General features: G+C 39.5%; 1 protein-coding gene across 3 annotated transcripts in view; it reads right to left on the bottom strand.

The window, feature by feature from the left end:
• nckap5l (NCK-associated protein 5-like) overlaps nucleotides 1-23,782 on the bottom strand; it is a 55,261-nt gene that overhangs the window by 9,579 nt on the left and 21,900 nt on the right. Inside the window, exons 1-6 of one of the 3 annotated variants that reach the window (XM_015381108.1) lie at nucleotides 18,289-18,601; nucleotides 12,627-12,696; nucleotides 1,693-1,836; nucleotides 1,215-1,283; nucleotides 1,088-1,126; nucleotides 884-1,003 (exon numbers count right to left, since the gene is read on the bottom strand). In XM_015381108.1, the coding sequence (XP_015236594.1) occupies nucleotides 884-1,003; nucleotides 1,088-1,126; nucleotides 1,215-1,283; nucleotides 1,693-1,836 (372 nt within the window). In that variant the 5' untranslated portion in view covers nucleotides 12,627-12,696; nucleotides 18,289-18,601. Of the gene's footprint in view, nucleotides 1-883; nucleotides 1,004-1,087; nucleotides 1,127-1,214; nucleotides 1,284-1,692; nucleotides 1,837-12,626; nucleotides 12,697-18,164; nucleotides 18,241-18,288; nucleotides 18,602-23,782 lie in introns of those variants that run through there. The other 2 variants (XM_015381111.1, XM_015381110.1) reach the window with 2 other exon arrangements.

Genomic DNA, 23,782 nt, shown 5'->3' with positions numbered 1-23,782 from the left:
CACAAACCCAGAAATGGAGAGAAACTATCATAGAAGTTCTGGGTGCTTTTTTCATGTTCTGTAAATTTGTGCCATTATCACAGCTGCAAAATTGTCTTAAACTTCGCAGTTCAAGGATGTTCCAGCTCTAATTTTGGAACAGTTTCCATACAAGGCAGAGCTAACATGTACCCCATTTACAGAACCCTTGAAAAACCGATCCATGCCGAGATCGGTCCGAGCTCGGATCAGTTAACCAGGCCGAGCTCGGTTCTAAAGACTGTTTACACATCACGCTATCTCGGTTCCTTGACTCCTCACCTCCTAGTGACGATCTGCGGTATTACTGCCAGTATTGAAGGAGGAAATCAAGCAGTTGGTGGCGGTAATGCACCAAAAGTTGTTTGCCAACCGCCATGAAACACAAGAAGACGACGACGAAAAAGGAGGGAATCAAGCAAATCAAAATGTTGCGTGGAGAAGATTTCGATTGTTGTTTATAGTTGTTCTTCTGTTTTGTGTTAGTTGGCAAGCAACTTCTGGAGGGGCATTACTGCCAACTACTGGAATGGAGTGTGAATCGGGATGTGCAGCCAGACGGAGATGATGCGTTCTGCTCATGCGCTCTTGTTATCAGAAAACCGAGCCAGGGGAAAACCGAGCCAAGCCCACCTCTGGAACTGGTCTGCAGTTAGCTCGGTTCAGTTCAGTTTGCTTTCCATTTACACATGAGAAGTTATCTCAGTTACTGAGCTTGGACCGGTCTCAGCACGGTTTTTCAAGGGTAGTGTAAATTGGGTAATGGTGTATGAAACAGTTCAACTTCTAACTTATATAATTCCCAAGTCTAGCATTTTTTTTTCTCCTGTAAACCATTTTAACATGAAACTGTGAGGAGTATTACCTGGTAGTGAGCAGTGGGATGATTGGGAAGCTTCTGCTGGAAGAGCTCACAGAGCGCCCGGTTCTGCCTCTCCAGGTCAAACACCAACATCTTCAGCTTGATGCACTCCTCCCGCAGATCCTGTTCAGAGACGGATCACAGCGAGTTCATGTTTACCGCTAATCCAGGTCAAAGGAGAGAAGTTTGGCTGAACTTTAATGTTACCTTCTGATTAAGCAAAGCTTGGACCACATGATTGGCCACCTGTTAACGAAGTAGAACATGAGCACAGAGTTATGTGTTGAGGCTGCGTTTAGGGAGCGAGCTGTGATCATTTCTGGTATAGCCTCACCTCATCTAAGCATCGTTCATAAGCTTCCCTCTGGCTTTCATTTGCCAACATCAGAGCAGAGTTCTCAGCCTGCAAATCAACAAAGAAGCAGTTCAGATCAGAGGGTTATTATGTGTCACAGGCACGAACCCATCCGACAAACACCAAGTCTTCTAAACAAGATTATGAAAAGCTGGTCAGGGATACAAATGAGGTTGAGGTGCAAGCAGCTAAAAAAGGAGTCAATAAATATATAGCAAACATTTATTACAAACATGTTAAAAAGCCTGAAATATTTATACTTTTTATCTTCTTTCTTGCTTTAGGGGGCGCCAAAACAGATTATCCAACCTCATCATTCCTAACGTCCTCCTCTGTCACTTCCAAGCACAGTCTCCATATTCTTCCCCCCTTGCTCCTCTTTTTCCCTGATTGTTCTGAATATCAGAGCCAACGCATTCTTCGCTCATTCTGTCTAGAAGGAGCCATATCAACTCACCTCCAGCTCTCTGAGTCGGTCCATGAGCTCGCTGCTGTTGTCTTCCAGGTAAGACTCCACGTCTCCTTCCTCACCCTCCTCCTCCTCTGAACCAAAATCCTCATCACACGTTCTCTGTTCTGCCTCATTAGACATTGTTCTCATCTGCAACACAGAGAAAGAATCAGCTGTCGTTACTGCTGCAATCTTTATGGTAAATTGAAAGGGGAAAATAAACTGCTACGGATTTGATTCCGGATAAAACACAGACAAACCTTTGAGAAACAAAAAGACAAATAAGCTATTTTGTAGATCCTCCAGGCCAGCTGACTGGACCCATAATTCCCAATAAATTTAAGAAACTAGAGGAGCTTTACCTGTAACTTCCTGGTTTAGCTCCATAATGCAATATTAATTAAATTAACTGTAAATTTAAGGCCACATTCACCCCTCTGGATTAAATCTTACATCAGAGAACCAAAAATATGCCTAATCATGTAAGTATCTTATCTGTTTTAATTTTTACAGTTAGCTCTTGTGTTTAAAGGGAGCTCGGAGTGTCATAAAGCAGCGCTCTTGGTCACATGACTAATTCAGTCATGATGAGTAGATGAGTTTCCATCAATGTTTTTTTTAAGCTCATTTAGAAGTATATGTTAGAAGAGCTTGACTGCAAACAGCAACATTCAGATTAACTTAATTACATTTTACAAATTAAAGTTTTTACACTTTCTGTAAGTGGTTTTGGGCTTTTTTTGAAAAAGTCAATGTGGTAAAAAGGAAATAGAAACATTTTTCGAAGGAGTTCTGACAGAACAATTTACAACAGAACAACAAAACATTTACCTGATCAGCTGTTTGCGCTGCCAGCATCTCATTAGAATCACCCTCTCTACCTCTGTGTATGGCATGTAGCATCACTAATACTAGCTGACTGATCCCAACACATTTATTAAAACTTTGGTTCATTACTGATCCGTTGTTCACACCAGTTTGCTTCCTTTATTTCCTGTTTTTTTTTACAGCCAAGCTGAAGTTAACATATAAGGATTTTGCACTTTACCTTGACAGGTTAACTCACTCCAAATGATGAAAACGCATCTAATTTTTCTTTTTTTTTCTTTTTCCATTTTAAGAGTTTGTTTAAAATTTGCATGACATTTGGATAGAAACACAGGAGTAGATGCAGAGCATCAGTAAGTATCATTAATCTCATAATGACCTGAAAAATCATTGAATGTTTATTAACTAAAGATAATAAATGGGGTCAAAGTTACACTTTGCTGCTTTTTGTACTAAATTTAAGCGCAGTCATTCAGAGGAAAAGTTTGCCGTAGGGAGGGATTACTTTCTGAACTAGATATTGTCTAACATACTGTGTGCATAATTTTTAGGCAAGTTATAGTTTATTACCCATATAAGTAACCATATAAGTTGTATTCATGTTTTCCAACTCCAAGCTGTATAAAATTGAATGTTTAGTGAATATTAGCAAATCATCTGATGAGTCTAAGGAGATAACAACATTATTAGTGTAGCTAATAATAGCTTATTTTCCTCAGGTCAAAGTAGACTTTAAGTTGTAAAACATCTCTCAGAGGGAAGCAGCATTTAATATTGCCAGGAAATTGGGCTGTGATCACAGAACCATCAAATGTTTTGCTGCAAATAGTAAACAGGGTCGAAGGAAATGATCTATTTCAGTTCTCTGGCTGTGTATACCGACAGGTTTATTTGGTGGGTGAAGTTTCTATTTACATTCAGGTGAATTCAATTAGTTAGGAAATTGGCGTTTGGTTTGATGTTAGTCTCTTTTGTGTGTTTGGTTGATTTGTTTTATTCATATTTGTCTGAAATAAATTCCTTTCATTTCCAATGTGTTGAGAAAAAAAAAATATAACAAAAGCAACCAGGAACCCATTATACTCCAGAACTGCAACCTAACTGGAAAATACATGACTTATAATGACTTGTTCTTAATTAAAGAAAACAAAACAAACCTAAGCCACCGAAAGGCTGCTGACTGGCTCTAAGCTGACGAGTCGTCCTCCTAGATCCAATAATGAACACTTGAGGTTCTGTGATTGCAGAGCATTTATTGATCAGGTGCGTTCAATAAGAGACGAATTGGCTGTTCTACACTTCAAAGGATTTAACAGTTTTGTTGCAGCGCAGTGATCAACACAAAAAACGACAATGACAGTCAAAAACTGTACGTTACCATGGCAATCAGCACATCTGCTGTGCATCTACAGTACCTGTGATTCCCATTAAACAGATGAAGGCACTTTCAGGTATGACAACAAACATAATAACTCATGAACTCCAGAAATATAGCTCTAATACACTGGCCCCTAATTGTAAATGGCAGCTGACATTTTAATTACCTTTAGATGAAATTATAGAGCCATAATGAAAAAAATTATAACCGGTAATACCCAATATTGTGCAAGTCACTACAAATAATGAACTAATTGCTGCTTCTGTCAATAAGCACAGCTTGGAGACGGGTCTTTCTAAAATATCTGTTTTTGTCTTCGGTCTCAAAGAACATAGTTGACCTTTCTTTTCTGAATAGGTTTGCCCAGCAGCCAGGGCTCTCTTGGAGTTACAGGATGCATCACAATATTTATGTCTCCAGTAACAAAATTCCTCCTTCTCTGGTTCCATTTTTGCCACTCACACGGCAATGGGAGGTATTCTCCTCTTCAAATACATCCTTATACAATCCTTATTAAAGAATCCAGGTGTTAAAACTGGCTTCCCCTTCTTTTCATCAGGAGAATGTAGTTAGGAGTGAGTGGTTCCAGATCAGTGGGATCTTCTACTAATAAAACACTAAGTTACTAAATGGTCGACTACTCAATATAGCCTCAATCAGACACAAAACTGTCTATTATCCATCATCATCCAATCTAGAGGTTAAAATCTTTCTCACCATTTGGAAAACACAATCCCAGACTCCACCAAAGTGCGCTGCTGCAGGAGGATTAAAGTTTTATTTGATGCCATCTTGCAATAATACTCTATATATGACATCATACACGCGCCGCTTTGTTTTTAAAAGATATAAATATAAATAATATAACCGCGGATGTCTGGGGGACAGGGATTCGCCTACATGTTATGAATGCTGGCGTACCATAAAGAATAAATCATGAACAGTTTAGCTTTGTGCCTTCAAGTTGTTGCCCATAGGAAGACGTTACTTGGGTATAACCTAACGGAATATCTTCAGAGCAGCTCCAAATGACACAAAAATCATATGGGTGAGTAGAACATGATGTAATAAAATCAAGGGCCCAATGTAAAAAGAAAAACAGTGTTTCCCTTTAATCTAGTGGTTCTAAAGCAGAAAAATGTTGTGGAAAAATGTTCTCCATTATTTCAAAGGGGTAGATGGTTGAATACGCTGCTCCTGAAGTAATCTTCCTCCAACAATTTCTCCAAGTGACACTAAAAACAAAGACCAACCTACCCTAAGGCGGCTCCTGGGTTGTCTGCTGTACCCCGAGGTCCACTGTTTAACCACACTAATCCACACACAGCCTGAATGTGTACAGAGATAAGCCTTTCTGTCCATATCGTGGATCAAACTGCATCAGCCCCACACCGAGCACACCGGCTGGCCGGCTCTGAGAGCGTGCCGCGCTGCAGGGCACACAGCCGAGCACCAGTCTGCTGGGCTGGGATCCAGGTGTGTCCCTGAGGGAGTGTGTTAGTGAACATGAGAGCTAGGTGTGTTGCTGTGGACTCAGATCCGACTGACGCATCTTGAGGATTCATTATAGCGGATGAGATTTGCTTGATTCTGTGGCTGGAGGCCAGGAAGGACCAAAAAGTCTCCAGTTTTGCTGAAGTAGACCTGCCAGGCATACAGTATGACCACGATTAAAGCATCAAAACTGGGACATCTGTCAATGAATGCAATTAACATCTCTGGTACTTTGGATGCAGGTAAATTATTTGTAGTTTTATTTAACATTAAATTGGATTTTCTCTGAATATTTCAAGTCATTTATGTATATAAATAACAAAACTAAAGCCTTGTTCTCAGCATCTCCTGTTCTTTCATTCAGACCTTGTTCCTCTGAGCTAATCTGAACAGTGAGTCACCCTGTTAAACTGGGTTACATGTTCCTTTCTTCACCAGGAACACACAATATCGTTTATTTAACCCTACTCCCACACACAGTGCTGCTGCTAGAATCTGGGTTAATCCTCGGCTCAAAGATGTTCAAAAGAAACGCCTCATTTGGTTCCATTGATTCGGGGTTCTTCAAAACCTGTTTCACCAAAAACACTTTTTGCTTTTGCAGATCTTTCAAATCTCTCAATCTCTGTTTCAAATCCATTTCAATCTGTTCTAAACAGCAAATTAAAACCTTAATGATGAAGAGGGGGGAAGAAATTATGAAGCAAAAACCTCTATCCTAGCACTGCTTTAGCCATGCTCTCAGTACCCCTCTGAACATTGATATCATTGTCAACATTATCACCCCTCTTGGCATGTTGGTGGTTCTTTTTGTTCTCATGCCAAGAGAGAACAAGTAGATACTGGTTTCCTTTTAGACAAACATGCAAAAGCATTGCTTTCACTTTGACCATGCAGAGTAAAATCTGATTTCAGACTGCGACCTGTGATCAGCATGCATAGAAGGCACACCATTAATGGACGTAATTACAGATGTTGGCATCTCTGTGTTATTATAAGTTGTTGAACAATGGGAGCTGTAATGATGATTACATCATAACAAGACACAGAAAGGTGAAACTGATGTGCTGAAAAGGCGTGGATGATAACATGTTAGTTGGATGAACTGTGACATGACGCCCTGAAAAATAACAGATACATATATTGTTAAATAATATGTATGGAAGTGGTACAGTTCAGATTCTTTTAGAGGTGAAAAAAACAATTTCGTTCTGACTGCAACCAAAAAGTCTCATATGAGTCGCTTCTGCCTGCAGAGTGAAGGTAGACTAAACTATAGGTGAAAATGCACTCGGGGTTCAGCGTATTCTGTGCCTGTTCTTTTCCATCATATCCATCAGTGTGAAATTTACCCCAGAATAATTCCCCAGTAAGGAAAAAGTAATTAATCTTGCCAAGGTTAAAACTAGGGCTGCAGCTAACGATTTTTTGTGTGCAAATCAATTAATCTGTCAATTATTTTTTTCGATTAATCAATTTAAAATCAGATAGCAAAGGTTCCTTAAAGAAGATTTTTTATTACCGTAAATTAAACCAGTTAAAACTAAAAATGTTCTACTTGAGTTCTGGATAGATTATACTGATAGACGAAAAAGGTTTTTTTTTTCTTAAATGCAAAATGTTTACATTTTCTTTTAGTTTGGTATAATTACTGCTCTAAGTGTGTTGATCTATCAGCTAAAGACATGATTTAGAGTCTCAAAATCATGTCCTCAACTTATCCACTTGAGGAATTCTGGATAAAATACAAAATGTTTATTTTAATTCTTTTTTTTTTTTTTTTTACAATTTTGCTTAATTACTGATCTAAGTGGATTGCTCCGTCAACTAAAGGCAAGTTGTAGAGTTTCTACACTCCAGTTAACGATAAACCGATTACTAAATAAGTTGATGGTTATTTTAATAATCGATTAATTTTTTCAGCCCTAGTTGAAACAATCACACCATTATATCTAAAAAATACAGGTATAGAAGATGGCCTGTACCTTTATGGTTACCATAGAACAGTGCAGAGGCCAGGAAATAAGAATCCCTTTTGAATATAAAACTCTTCATCTAACTTGAAGAAAATAAAGATTCCTAATTACCTGTAGCTAGTCTTTAAAGAGAAACAAATTGATGTTTTTCTCCATAAATATATCCTAAATGCTACGCACCAGGGAATTTAAAGGATCAATCTTACGGACAAAAAAAAAAAAAAAAAACGACGACAGAGAATATTGCCGGACATGATGGGAAAATGCCTTCAATGGTGTAACAAGAGCTGTTTGCCAAGCGTTTACTGGAAGATTATTGAACACAGCCGATAGTGAACCCTCACGGACCCACCTTAGCGGTAGCATCTAAAGCCCGGGCTGCTTATTGAGCCACGATTGACTCAACACAGTCACATCTACACGTATAATGGAGGGCTGATCAATGAAGCCCATCTAAGAACGGAAGCAGATTTTCACCAGCCGACTGACCTTGGATACAGGAGCGATACCAAGTGGTTATAAATACCAGCTTCTCTCCTCACTAATGCACATCAAAGCTCCAGGCGGCGATGGCTGAGAAAGCGTGCACGGATCTCTGTGAAATTACAGCATGGAGCAAAAGACAACAAAAGTGAGGCTAAATATACCCGTGCACATGGGCACTGCGTTTACTGCTGTGGCTTCTTTTGAAGTGCAAAGTACATGTAACAGGTCTCAATGGGAACGCTGCTGGAGCCAATCCCAAAGCTGTATCTCATTTATGCACAAATCAGCATTTCAACCACAGAGAGTAAGTCACAGGGTATTAATACATAGTTTTACAAAAAGGTTAAAACAAGAGTAGATTTTAGGTTCAACTAAAATGATTAGATATAAAAGGGTTTTCAGAAGTGTACCTTAAAGATTTATTCAGATTCAATAACGTACTATGATATAAGTCAGCAGGTTGATAAAGGTCAACCGTTTGAAATTATTTCAGCCCTGCGAAAATGAATTAAAATACAACAAAAGCAAAATCAAAAATACAGAAAATAAAAGAAAAAGAAGATGAAAAGGTAAAAAAAAAATAGAATAATCTAAAAAAGGAAGGATAAAAATAAAAACCTGAAATGTTCGATTAAAAAGGTATTAATTAATAAACTGATATCCAGCTTGGGTTGTTTTTCTATCTGCTTGCACCACTTTATTTAAACCCAATAAAAATCCAATTGAACTTCATTTTCTACTTCATTAAATTGCTTGATCTGAGCTGTGTGTGGGTGCAAGCTTCACAGCTCCATTCATGACTTTATTCATTACTAATGTGTTTTTTTGATGAATTGTTCTATTTTACAGATCTTTTGCTCCTCTGAACTATTTAGTTATTTGTATAAGTGGGAACAAAAAACAAAAAGAGATTAATATACATTTTATATAGTCTAAAAGCCTGCAGACATAAAAATGAGCCCAACATCTAGAAACTCCTAGTGAGGAAGATGGGGGTTGGGTGAAGCAGAGGCGGAGAGGAGGGAGGCTGCTTTCTTAACTGCAGGATAGCCTTGATGACTGTGGTTAAGGAGGCTGCGAGTGGCCTCAGACTGCACACAGAGCCTCATTGACGGGTGGAGGAGAGGCTTGGCGTGTCTCTGAGCTGCAGTGCCAGCGAGCTCCTTCCACGGGGCCGGGCTGGCAGACTCCCAGCCGCTGGGTCTGTCACAGAGAAACCACGAGGGGAATGCAAACAGGCTTAGAGCTGCCGCTCTGCACCACTCTTCACCCACCGACAGAGGAACAATGAAACACTCAGACATTAGTATTCATTTCAGCACGTTTCATTATAAAAACTATTGTTCCTGTCTGTGTGTATTATGAAGAGCCTGCAGACTTATGCATGATTCAGAATCACACACTGACTGATGGCATGAGCGACACTTATTGTTTCATTTACAACCCGACTGCACAACCAAATTAGTCATCAGAAACGAATGAGCCAATAATCCTAACGTGCCTTCCACAGACTTTAACTGCGATTTCTGAAACCCAATAATCAAATCTCTGGCTAGTTTCTACAAGTTCATGCAACCTTTTGCTACAGGAGCATTTTTAAATCCAAATTTAGCTGAAATTTGAAATCCATGTGCAACCACAGAAAAGAACATCAATATTACAGCCCTGGTTGCTGTATGTTTGAACTGAAATTATTATTCCACCCAACTGGCTTCTGTGACAACCCACCATATGCATCGTGGCTCCTTTTCTCCATATCTGGAATCCACCGCCACCCATCAGGGGATGAAATTGGATGGCGACCTCAGATTTGACACAGAGGTCAGAACTGTTGTAAAAAACAAGCTTTTTAAGGAGCTAAATTCAACACAGTCGTGTCCTTGCAGGATCATTAATGCCTTTATGATAATTACCTCACACCTTGATTATTGTAACGCTCTGGATCTCTGGGGCACACAGGTAATTCAGAGCCTCATCCTTGAGCTCGATCTCACACATTTAAAAAAAATCCCTACTTCCTAGTCTCCCTGTGGGATACATAATACATTTTTCATTATCTTATTTGTTGTTAAAAGTCTTAATGGCTTAGCTCCACCCTATCTCTTTGACCTGCTTCACCTGTATTCCCCTCCATGGGCTCTTGGTTGTTCAGCAGAAGAAACTGAAAACAAGTTGAGGAACAAGTCGGTTCAACAAGCCTCTTTCAGTGTCGTCTTTTAAAACCCTTAATAGCCCTTTTTTTCTGTGTTTAAAGGTTCATGATTTGCTTTTGTTTTGCACAAATCCTTGTTTTTTTAAACATGGAGTTAAACTGTTATATCCCTTTTTTACATCATTCCCTATTCTGATTGTTAAACCTCTCCATGTGCCTCCTTTGGTTATTTGTTGGTCAGTTATTTATTATTTTTAAACATGTTTCATAACTGGAGTGAATTTTATTTTATTACAATTTAGTAAGTGTTTGTCTGTTGTGTGCTCTCAAACACTAAATATTAACAGAAACATTTCTCCAAATCTGATGATTTGGAAAAGTTTAGTAAGAACCTTTTATTCATCAAACTGATCAAAAGCTGACTGTAAAAAATACATTAACATGATGGCGGAATATATATATATAAAAATAGACATATTACAAATATGTGACAATATAACAGTCAATAATATAACATACAAGGTTAGGAACCAGTTGTAATGGAAACAAAGTGCTGGCCAACAGTTCTTAGAAGAGATGCACCGAACTGATACCTGAATCTGATATCAGCTCCATAGTCACTAATAAGCTAGTTTTGATATCAGTGATTTGATCTGATATTGAAGAGCCAATCCAGTGCACTTTACATGGATTTATTTCTGTTTGATTATTATTTTTTATATTTAAAATGAAGTACATTTATATACATCTTACTTTGTTGCCTTTTTATAACAATGTTTATATTGAGGCTAAAGACTTTGCTCACGTGGCAAGATATATAGATAAGTTATTTAACAGTTGAGTCAGATCGGTATCGGGTGATATGTTCAATATAAATCTACCTAAAGGATTTTGCATTTGATTTCAAGGCATGTCTGCTGATTTAACTAATGAATTTGTGAACACCTGCAAGTATTGCCTGAAACGATGCAAGTAAAAAAAATACTATCACAGGTCAATGCGTCAGTCCATCTCTAAATATAAAACTTTTATGTCCTATAATAGTCCACCAATGGCTCTAAGCAATAAACAAGCTCATGCTTTCACAGTAAAAGATGTGCATCAGCTGCAGTGTTTCGCTTTTCATTACAGAAGATAAAAACTGTTACTAATGCTGGAGTCTCAGACCACAAGTCCAAGTCAAGTTCAAGCCTTTAGGGCCAGGTCTAGATCTAGTCTGCTCAGTGCAACTAAGGTAGAGATAAAAAAAAAAAAAAGTAATTTGTGTCTTTTTCTGTTATTTCCAACGAGCAGGAAGCCAGATACGCCCTGGACAGCTGCCCGTCCAGCAACAGGCGACAACCGTGCCACATGAAGCAAATCAACACACACAAAACAATGCCCAACATGGAATCACCTTTCCAACCGTGGGAAATAAGAGCTTTGCCAGAGAACAGAAGCCAGGCTGCCAGTATGCGATCATGAAGGAGGACGACAGTGGAGGAGCAAACGGATAAAAGGGATGGTTGCTTTCTTTTTGTTTTGGTTTTTTAAATGCACCCTTCTCAGCGCGCAGCGAGTCACTCAGACATAGCTAAGTGTAAACAAAGTGCAGCGAGGCGCCGCTCGCAACGTAAAGCTCCAATCAGAGAACAAAAAGATTGGGATCATGTGTTTGGCCTGCAAGGCCTGCAAGCATGTGGTGCTTTTGTTCCTCCAGAAAATGACCTGGACAGAAACCTGCAGATAAAAAACCCGGGGCTACAAGGAGATGCAAATACACTGCAACCTGAGACTGGAGGAACAACTAACCTGTATCAAGCTGTAAATAAAGAGCCTTACTGTCCTTTAAACAAATCATCCTGCAGCATGTGAAAGGCTTGGTTTAAGTTTCCATATGTGGAAACCACCGATACAGAGGGCGCTTATTTGTTTTTATTTTCAGCAAAGTGTCTCTCTAACAGGAAGCCTGATGACAGCGCAGCACAGACAGGGGAAATTAAACGGGGAAGTAACACATTTTAATGGAAAGCAGATAATAGCACAACTAATTTAGTTTAAAAAAATGTATAGTTCAGAAAGAACTTTGTGCCCGATCTAAGGAGGCTTCCTCAGCAAACCGGTTCTAGAACAATCTGGTCACCAATGAATTCTATTTCTATCAATATCAGGCTGCAGAAAAATCAAACCAACTCTTTAAGCCTCTAATTTAACAGTCCCAGTCAACCGGAGTTGCTTCAGCAATGAAACCTCTAGTGCAAAAAAAAAAATAAAAAAAAAGGTCTACATGTGAGGCGAATGTGATTTTTGACACCAATTCCCTTCTGAAAAAGGAGGAACAAAGCAGATCTCTGTTAGTTTTTTTAATTGGTTCAGTTTCCTTCTAAAGAACTAGTCAAAAAAAACAAGGTCATCACAGCCAGACAATCCAGAAGTTAGGAAATGCTAACTGGGGCAGAAGCCCTGGGTCGGGCTTTGGGGAACCGTAAAGGGAACGTTCCTTCTAAATTCCCTCCTTTCACTGTGCTCTAAGTTAAACTTGCATCCGGTGGTTTGTTTAAATAGTTGTTTTCATGTTGATAAAATGACTATACAAATAAAAGAGACCTGCAAATGATAAAAGCAGCAAAAAGGTGAACAGTCTTACCTGTGGGTTGAGCTCCTGTTAGGATTCTCCCGTCAAGCTCCTCTGACCCCCCGACAACAACGCCACAGAGCTGCAAAGAAAACACCAGGATATGTTTCAAACAAACAAGGAAAAATCTTCAAAATATCTTTTTCAGTTAAAAGCGCTCAGATAAATCTGATCTGCAACACATTTCCTATTGCTCCTCTACTACATATAAAAAATGACTGCAGTAAGAAATAAAACAGCAGCTTTATATTTGTCTTCATTTGAAACAAGCTGCTTTTATTCGCAAAATCCAAAACAAAGCGCTCCAGAAAACTTAACGCACCTTACATATTTGATTTTTTTCCCCCTGTCATACAAATTATAACATCAAACAAAAACAAGCTTGGGACACTTTTAAAAAATTTGAATGATTTTATTGATAAATGGGAAAAGGTGATTCTAGCCAACTAAAATGTTTCCATATATGGCAACGCTTCCTTCACATCACTGTTGACACAATCAAGGTTACAGCACATCATCCAAACAGATTCAAGTCTGTGATTTGACTAGGCCGCAATAAAACATTAAAAAGTTTATACTTTATTTTTTTTGTGTTTTGAATTTGGTGTTCAGAGGTGGACTTGGCTGGTCCTCCTCTCACTACATAAAACATAAACATACCTACTAAATGTTTGCAGTCCGGAGCCCTGACACAGATTAATCCATAAAAGGATAATATTACGTTAGTCCCATGATGGTGAAACGAGCTGTTGTTCATGTGGTCAGCTGAGAGAATCCAAAGCAAACACAGGTTTTGCAGCAGCTCTATGCCAACTGGTGCAATAGCTGAACAACCAAAATAAAGATGTGAAATGTTAGGTGAGCCAGTGTACTTAGGCACACCACATGTTTTAGCACAATGAAGCAATAATTAACTCTTCAGTGTTTTTGAATCTTATATCATTAGCTGAAAACAATGACATGACTTTTTAATGCAATCTCAATAGTGGGTGTGAGTAGAGTTATTGTTGCTGCTTTTAGGTCATTGTCACCTCTGCGGTCTGCTGCAACCTTCCGCTAATCTACAGGCAAACAGGAAACCGGGAGCTGAGGACGACGGTCTGCTGCCCCTTGGGGCATATCAGTCCCAGTAATGCCCCCTACCTCATATCTCACCCCTTTTCCTCCATCTCTCCTTTCCCCGCTTTCATCTCTGATGAATAATTCAGCAGATACGCTGTTTAAGAACCCGACTCTTAAGCCTTCGCTGATTACACAGGCTGAACGAGCACCACACAAAGACTTCTTAAAATCTAATGTGGGATTCCCCATCAACATCGTTAATTAGGTCAGGAAAGGGAAAGTTCAGATTATAAAAAGGACACTCCATCTGTTGCTGTAACTCCACTAGAGCCAACAGAAACAATTTTGTGGCAACAATAACTGCTACCCTATATGGGCCTGATCCTGGAGGATCTTATCAAACTGGAATGGGATTAGAGGTGTTGAGCATCTGCCAGCCTAATCTGGGTTTTAATAGAGGATCATCTGGTGTTACTGAACTGCGCTCTGTACACCTGGCCTGTGACCTCTGATCTGTGTCAGTGTTACACAGGCCATCAGATCTGATGAGTCAAAAGAAAAAACTACATTTGGGTCTTAAAGAGGTAAAGTGGAAATCCTGCAGATGATAAAATAACAAATAAAATAACAAGGCAAAGGAAAAGAAAAAAAAACAAACAGTATATACTCTCTGTACATGATGTGCGAATGCTGTAAGCTCTGAATGAACAAAGAGGCTAACCTGAAACAGTTCATCATGTTAGTACTGTATTAAACATACCCTACTAACGAGGAAAAGAAAAGAATAAACACTTAGTGCTGAAAAAAGTAGGTTACATTTTGAAAATTTCATTGCCTATAACACTGATGGCTATACGCAAAGTAGAGCATCTAATAGCATTAGCTAAAACAACAACCTTAGCTTCCATGCTAACATTAGAATCTACTTCAAAGCATAAAAAGAAAATTACATATTGTACTATTGGTAGATTTTATGGTAATTGAAAAAATATTAATCTCCAAATAAAATGAATGAAAATGGTAACTAAATGTTGTTGAAGTAATATTGTATGCTACCATTAGCATTTTCCCATTGATTAGCTAACACTAGGGTTGTGTCGGAATTTCTGCCCTGATCACTTTATTCAATTCATTTCAATTCAATTCAGTTTATTTATATAGCGCCAATTCACAACACATGTCATCTCAAGGCACTTTACAATTTAACTAGACAATACAGTCAAATTGATTCAAAGTTTTCTATCTAAGGAAAACCAGTTGATTGCATCGACTCATTGACTCAAATGCAATCCCTCACACTAAGCATGCTTGTAGCGACAGTAGAGAGGAAAAACTCCCTTTTAACAGGAAGATACCTCCAGCAGAACCAGGCTCAGTAGAGATATAGAGGTTACACCATTTTAGATGAGTGTCCAAAAGTCTAGTGGATGAGAAACTAGTGGACTCGGAATTTCCAACAATGCACCTTGAAAGGTAGTGATCATCCATGGTCACTATATGAGCAGATATATCCCAGAATGCTTTGCATTCCACTGGGATTTGCTGTCCCAGCGGCCCATTGTCGCTACCACGGCGACTAATAAAGATGGTGCAGGCACCGTGCAGTGGAGAAGGAATTAGGTGAACAACAGGGAGCGAAAAGTAGTGATTATCTTTCCGAACGGTCAGTCAACCGAGGTCACTATAAAGTCCACTATATAGCCCCCACTCTATATAGTGATTGAGGGATTAAGGGGTTAGGGCGGATGTTCGGATACAGCCCTAGAGGATGAAAAAGGAGTGGACTGGAAAGTCCCCAAAATCCACCTTGAAAAGTAGTGATCATCCATTGTCACTAGATGAGCAGATAATCACGAAATGTTTTGTTAGGAGAGCTCTCCTCGCAAAGCATTATGAGATTTGTTGTCACAGCGGCGACATAACAAAAATAGTGCAGGCAATGTGCAGGGAGGGGGAGTCACGTGACCAACAGGGAGCTAAAAGTAGTTATCGTCTGTCCGAACGGTCGGTTAGCTGAGTTCACTATAAAGCCAACTATATAGTCCTCACTCTATATAGTGATCGAGGGATCGAGGGATCTAGGGGTTAGGGCGGCTGTTCGGACACAGCCTAGATGCTATGTAAAACAAACTGAAGTAGTATGGAAAATTTTATAGTTCATAAGTAAAACTTTTACATCTTGAATGTCTGGAGTGAAGTAAAATAAGAGTGTATATTTGACTGAAAAAAACTGAGCATAACAAATGTTTTATCAATTTTAACAGGTCCAAAATATACAAATATTTGCTTCTGGTAACGTTGAAATCACATGGGACTAAACATAGGCATTGGCAGATCCTAGTAGCGCCATGAAAGAGCTGAGAAATTGTTGGATGGTTTTGTCTGCGTTAATTATTATTATTATTATAATTATTATTCAAAACAACCCAAAGATTAGAATTGGCGAACCTGGCAACCGGCTGGCAAACATTTACTGGCTGGGAGGAGTTAAACATGTCGCCATCACCTTTAATGGCGGCTAATTGTTTAGTATCAGCGATGGTAACATTATGCTAAAATTTGCACTTCCATGAGAAATGCTAACACTGCCATGTTAGAGTACACACAAACTAGAGCATCATGATAGCCGAAAACAGCATTGTCCATGTTTTCCAAAACAAAATCAATATTTAGAAAATATGAACTTTTTAACTAAACCACATTAAAACAAAATATATTTTCTTGTTCTTTTTTCACAACCTCTTAAACACTACATGCACCTACCATGGCTTTGGGGTCTTAATCACCAAGACCTAGACAAGACCCTAAAAGATTTTGTATGCATAATCTCTAAAAACCTTAACTGATAGGGTAACGAGTGGCAGTAGAGCATCTAACCTAACTATCAGTGTCAGTGTTACACAGACAATCAGGTCTGATGAGTCAAAAGAACCAAAAAACCTAAACACCATTTCCTCAAAATAAGCCTAGTCATATATTTGGTTTTTTAATAGGTTAATGTTGTTCACAATATACAGTACTAACATATTCTCTTTTATTTTAGTTGGTCCCTAAACTATAGCTTTTTCAGGTTTGCAGTTTTGCTTATTTAGCTTATAGCATTAACACATTTTTTTTTGTTTCCTGCCTTCCCTTGCCTTGTTGTTTATTTTATCATCTGCTGAATTTCTGCTTAACCTCTTTAAGAACCAAATCAATATCTTTGCTTTTGTTTGAGGCAATAAAATTGAGTTTTTTTTGTCTGATTTTGTGATCCAGACATGAAATGTGTGGCAATGGAGCATCCAACCTAATATACAGAAGGCTACTGGCCGTCAACAAGGTTTTTTGGGAGTTCTTCTGTATTTCTTCCCTCTTTTTTCTCTGCCTTTGACATATCAAATACATTAAAAAAGGCATAAAAAGGTAAGTGTTGCAAGTTTGGAGAACCAACTGGTCTCAAAATGATAAATGTTTGTTCATTTACACGCATATAAAACAAAATATCATAACAATAAATGAGAGGAAATACTCCTGTCATGATATTTGAAGGGCTATGGTTAATATTTGAGTGGTTGAAATAGCACACTCATTGAAGAAGCAGTTTAAGTTGAAACAAACACAACAGGATGAAGCATCAGCAGCAGGAGGATCTCAATAAATCAAAGGAAATTCTGCTGCAGCAGTGAGAAGAAATGCACAAAAGCAGCTTAGATCCTGTCAGTCTAACTCTGGGGGGTTTGGTGCAGGAAAGAGTGTCTGAAGATGTGTCAAACGCCACGCTTTCCAAATGACAATCCAGAGAGGAGCATACAGACTGAAGTTCTTGCTGTGAAAGCCAAGTGTGTGGGTGAGGAGATGTAAACAAAGAGACTAAAACCTAAATCCTCACACGGAGGCGTCAACAAAGACAGGAGATGACTACATTTTCCCCTTTCTCCAAAAAAATAAAAAAATCTAGGCCAAAGTCGTGCATTTTTTCACACACATCAAAACCAGGCGGCCGTCTGCAGCATTAATAGAGATGCAGATAAATATCAAAGAAGGAGGAGCGATGTGGGGGAGACAGAATCAGGCTGACGGGCTCCCTCAGTGCCGCTTCCTGTCTCATGTTTGGCTATATGAACCGAGTCCAATCGCTGTGCACGGGTGATATTTGGGATGGAGGTGGGGGGATGGGGATGCAGGTTGGAAGAGGAGATCTTCTCTTCCCAAAACAAGCTTACAGGCTGCAAGCATGAGAGCAGTTAAAGCAGAAAACGGGGTGATTTCTTCCAATCAGAACTGGGAGAAAAAGCATCAGCCCCCAATCCCAAATCCTCCAACCGCAAGAGCAGCTTTCAGGCAGCAACGTCCAACACCCACTCAGGAGATTTATGGCACTTTGTTAGCTTCAACCTAAACAGGCTGGTTCAGGTTGAATTCAAACACAGGACACACAGCCGGTCAATGTGACCGACACCAAGGGTGCTAAACCAAACAGAAGAGCTCATTAAACACATGGAATACCTGCTTCCTCACGACCCCTCAGGGTGACAGGCTCTGAAAGCCCCACATTAGATGGAAAAAACTGCATCTCCTCCTGCAGCTTCCAGCTCAGTGTCGTTAGAGGACAATTTCTGTGTCAGCTCACCTTGCTGCTGCTGCCTTTTCTGTCATCCAGTCAGATCATCTGATATCTCCCTCCAGCAGAATGAAATGCAAGGCACCAGAATGGAGGTGAGAAAAGAAAAGAGGCCTCAGCCTTACATGTCTGTTTCCCGGCTGTGGAGGAGAAAATCCCCTCCTGTGAAAAGTCTGATCACTTTCCGAGCTGACTGAGGAAGCCGGTTTCCTCTACGCTGCAGCTACCACAGGCCTGTCCTTGGGCATGTGTGCTGTGTATGCAGCGGCTGCTGTATCTCCCATTGTTCCAGGACGAGTCAGGCAGGCTTCCTACCCCGATAGACCCAGCCTACTATAACAGCTGTGGACCAGCCCCCCACCTCTCTGCTGCTCCCCTGCGCCCCACCTCCTCTTCCAACTCCTGCTTGAGCTGCTGCTAAACATTAACCCTGCAGCTGCTGGCTCGAGCCATAAAGAGCCCAAGGTGATGGGCGAGCAGGGGGGTTCAAAAGCGGACAAAGAGACGTAAGAGAGGGGGGATATCCTACAGCCGGGATGAACTGACAGGACTTCGCACGGAGCGGTTCTGTGGCCTAGAAAGAAAGCAGGCTGTGTGTTAAGAGGATTGACTTCCTCAATCACTTTGGCAAGAGGAGCTGTGTGTGAATAATGTGTGACTGCAGCGAGGAAAATGGAATCTACTGGAAATTTAGGATGAATCTGAAACGGCAATAAATAATCAGCCTCAAAAAGAGTCGCCGGAGAGATGACGTTATATAATCAGAAATTAAATGAATCCCTAAAATCAGGCACAGTTAAAACAACCATCAACTCATCAAATAGGGTCTCCCTTACATCTTTTACCCTCTATTTATCTCACTTTGCCTTTATTCAAGCATTTCTACAAGGATAATAAGCTCCAATAACAGAATTTTACTCTTTGAATGGACGGAGTATCAGAAATCTTTTTTTAAACATGTCCGTATCTGTTGAGTAGTAAATAGAGCTGCTAATAAAAACCAATGATTATTTCCATCATGTTGCTGAATGGAGGGGGTTGGCCATGGGATTTTTGTTAGGTCATGTGACAGCCATGGTGATGCAGTGCAGGATTGTGGGATGTAATGAAAGGAGAGAAGCAATGTCAACAGTGTGGTCATTTTTTCAGTCTCAAAATAGAAAGGAGATATTATATAATGTGGATAATTATTAGTTTGACAATAATAGCAATACTGCTATCAGATATCAAACCACACTGGCATATTTGTCTTATAATCACAGGAAGACTTAAAAGAAAACAGCAAAAAAAGTTAAATTCTGATCAATAAATATTTTAAAACTGCAGCTTAAAAAAGAAAAGTATTTTTTTACTTCAATAATCTCATATTAATATTCAATAGTAGCCTCCTACTTCTATGCGCTCTATGTCTATATTTGATGACAGTGTTGTTCGCATACAACCAGCTAATAGAACCAATGCTCCGTTCTCACGGCGCTGAGAGAAAACGCCTTCAAGTAGTCAGAACTCTCTCTGGAGTTCTTCCAGCATTTCCAGCTGTTGCTGAACATCTCCAGGAGAGAATGTGAAGAGCAAACGGAGACGGCAAGTCCAGACCAAACTGTCCCGAGTCTCTCTTGTGCTCATGTGTGAAAACAGTTGTGATTTTTGGAAAAGAAGTGTTTAAGCAGCACCATGGAGTTTTTCTTCCTGGGCACAGCGTCTCCATGTATATCTGTCCAGGTTTTCACCCCCTCCCGTGTGACTCATCTGTTGTCCTTGTTAATGAAGCCACCTCATCCTTGCAGACCAGACATACCAGACAAATTGAGCAGAGTCTGATAACAAAATAACTTCTACAACAACAAGTGGGGAAAGAAGATGTGATTTGTGACCGGCATGCAGGAGGGCAAACAATGAAGCAGCTCAAAGGGGCATTCACAGGTCATCTTCAGGGCCCGATCTTGTGATTTGCAAAAGGGAGGAATGTGTTGATAGTTTAGGTAGTGATATCCTGCCTCAGCCTCTGCAAACAGCTTTCAGGAGGATTATCCTTACAATTTGAATGTTGATATTTTTATTATTATCATTTTGACCTGAATGCAGCAGACAGATCTGACCTGAATCGATTAAACCCCAGAAGCTCACTTCCTCTGTAGTGAGAATCAGCTGCCTGGGGGCTCCAACATGGGCGACATTTGTTTTAAACTATGGTCACTCAAACCTCAGTCTGCCCTGTTTGGCAAGTACAGAGCTGCCCCAGATTTGTAAAGGAATTACAGCTTTCTGAGTCTGGAATGAGGGCAGGGGGTGCTTTTCAAAGACAAATGCTCATGCTGGTAAACTCAATATGGGAAAAAAAAAAAAAAAGGAATTCAATTTTACAGATTTAAAATAACAATTTGAAGATTTATTCAGCATGTATTCCATCCTCTTATCTGCCCAGTTGATGGCTGAAATTTGTTTTCACAACCGAGCAGTTTATATCCTGGTCACTATAGAGGTGAAAGAAGTCTTTGAATTTTATGAAATAAAAATATCTAAAGAAATTAAGTAACTCAGAAATTAAGTAACTCCATAGGGAGTGAATGAAGTTTAATAATCCTTTTTATTCCCACAATATTCTTTTGAACACAGATTTTAAACATTCAATTATTGAAATTAGTCCAAATTATGAAAAGAAAAACAATTTTATTGATCAAACATCAGTTTACAACTGATTATTAGGACCACAGTGAGGAAGGAAAAAAATTAGGGGAGGAATTTTTTTTTTCTTTCTTCCTCACCAATCAAAAAGTAGAAATGTTGAGAATGAAGTTGAAATATTGTGTTGACAATAAAGTAAAACTGTCAATAAAAAAAAGTTATAAATGGTCCAAAGAATAAAGTCGATAATGTCAGTGGACGTGAAGAACGATGGACATCAGCTCAATCGTGTGCCGTTTGGCCTTCTCTGAAAGTGAGCTTTTCAATCCACAGTTTGACTTTATTCTCGACGTTTTAACTTTATTCTGGAAATTTGGACTTTACTGACCTGTTAAGGAAGAGGGTAGAATTATTACTTCACTAATAGTTTTTTTCCCCTCAGTGTGGCCCTAATACTTCATCATACAATCGAACATCTGGGCCAAAAATGTAAATGTGCTTAAGAACCACCAACACTGACACTCCCTAGGGATATGTTCTCCACTTGTTCTCATCTTCTTATAAAGAAGTGGCTGAACCTCAGCGAACCAGTTTATAAAACATCTGAGGTTTGCAGATGACACTACTGTAATTGGTCGGATCCAGAAACATTTTAATTCAACTACCTCTGCTCATCATCCTTCACAACACTGTGCCGAATCTGGACCAAATCCGGTTTCAGTGGAACCACCCACTCTAGTTGCCTGGGTGGTCCTCAGCACTCAGACTCAGAAGAAGGCTGAGCAGAGACTTCCTGTGGCATCTCAGGAGGTACAGCCTTCCACATCCATCTCTGTGTGGTTTGGCTCATCTACAAAAACAGCACTGGTCAGAAGTGTAAGGAGCAATTAAGGCTGGAGAGAGGATTGTGAGCATAAGGAGTTGTCCATGAACCACACAATGACACAGTGCTTTTTATACAGAGCAGCACCAGTAAACAATACTCTGCCCAAGTTAAAAAAAATAAAAAATGCATAAAATCAAGAGATATTAAAACTTCTGTCTAGCACTAAATAACAGAGACGACACTACAGCCGTGTGAGTCGTCAGTTACCACCAATAAAACCATTTACACATCATGCAAGCATTGTCCCTCACCTCCTATCAGTGGTCTAGGATACCACAGCTGTCAAGGCAGGAATTATGCAAACAAAAATGGCAGCACATTCAGGAACTTATGTGACTGGATATCGTCCTTCGCCAGTATTTCGATGAGAGCCTTTGTCTCTGCATCATCTCAGGTCACACCACACTCTTTAGATGCCATTTATTGTTAATAGGCTGAGAAGAGGTTTGTGTTGTGAACAGGTGTGGTGAACTAGTGGTTAGAGCATTGCGCTTGGGTCTTGGAGGTTTTAATTTAAAGTCCCACACACACCTACAGACTGACACTCTGGCTCCCTGATCGAGACCCTTAACCCCTGACTGCTCCCCGGGCGCCTCACAATGGCAGCCCCCTGCTCCTCAAGGTTAAATGCAGATAGTTTATTTTTAATTGCTTTCACACAGAAAAAATTGAAAAAAAAATTGAAAAAAGGTGAAATTGCAAAGCTGGACACGCCAGAAAACCTGTTAAATGAATGAGTTGACTGTAAATAGGAGATAACACTGTCTGCTCATGTGCTCTTTGTTATCAGAGAACCGAGCCACAACTGTACCGTGCCGAGCACATCTGTTGAACTAGTACTAGATTTAGTGCGGTTCAGTTGTGTCTGGTACAGTTCAGTTCAGTTGCGTTCCATTTACACTCAACAGTTATCCTGAGTACCGTGCTCAGACCGTTCTCAGCACGGTTTCAAAAGGGTAGCGTAGATGGGGCTAGAGACGAGTAGGAGCAGAGATAAAAGAGGAGCTATAGACTTTCACTTCATAGACATGTGGTTAGTTTTCTTGCCCAATTTGATCAAGTTTAATTTGTAATAAAACCGTCAATATTTATTACAAATAGCCAGTTTTTTCCCCATCCGTCATAATTTTATGGGCTAATGCAATAGTAATCTTGGGCTAAGGCTTTAATAAATGGATCTAAACCAGGATCATGTTTAATCTATATTTGAGTGCCATTTAATTCCCTCTCAAAACGTATATCATTATTTACCATTACAAACATGTTCCTTTTTTATTCATGCATTTATACTGAAACTCTGTTTTCCCATGGTAAGGAACAAATAAATGCATCAATAACAGCAATATTTAGTGATAATGTTATTGAGTGACTGAGTGTGTGGGTGTTTCAGCTGCAGTTTGTAAAAGACAGTTCTCCGCAGAGGATCAAAACAGACACTAGAGCTCTCCTTCATTCATGCTCAGTGTGAGCTGTGTGGGTGAGTCCAGTCTGGGAGATTTTATTTCTAGGCTGTGTGGCATGCCGCTTCAGCCAAGGTCAAAGATCCAGAAGGCCAAACTATAGAGTCTGATGGCAAAACAAGATAATCCATAAAACAATGAGTCATTAAATATTCAGGTTGAATTAAACACTTAATTTAGACATTTTAATTCTTTCCTTTTTGGTTTCTATCTGGATACATTTCAACTTTAAATTGAAGTTTGAAACTCAACAGTAAAACTAGCAACTTTTCAAATTCTTGTAGATCTGTGCTGATAAAATTAAAACTAAAGCATTTTGTATTGACCATATTGTTAGTTAACCACCTACAAGTCAATATGTTGCAAATGAACAACAAAAATAAAAAAAAATAAAAATAAGAACAAAAGTTAGACTGTAAAGGTCTGCTGTTAAATGTGACTTTAAAGCATGTAGGAAAAAAGTTGGCCTATGGAGGATTCAGTTGTCACAGTATCGAGTTGGATAGAACTTAGTGGGTGGCACAGTGAAGAT

This window comes from Cyprinodon variegatus, unplaced genomic scaffold (genome assembly GCF_000732505.1).
Source record: "Cyprinodon variegatus isolate N-32 unplaced genomic scaffold, C_variegatus-1.0 Scaffold228, whole genome shotgun sequence".
Lineage (NCBI taxonomy): Eukaryota > Metazoa > Chordata > Actinopteri > Cyprinodontiformes > Cyprinodontidae > Cyprinodon > Cyprinodon variegatus.
Note: the sequence above shows the minus strand (reverse complement) of the source record. Positions and strands in the feature narration are given on the sequence as shown.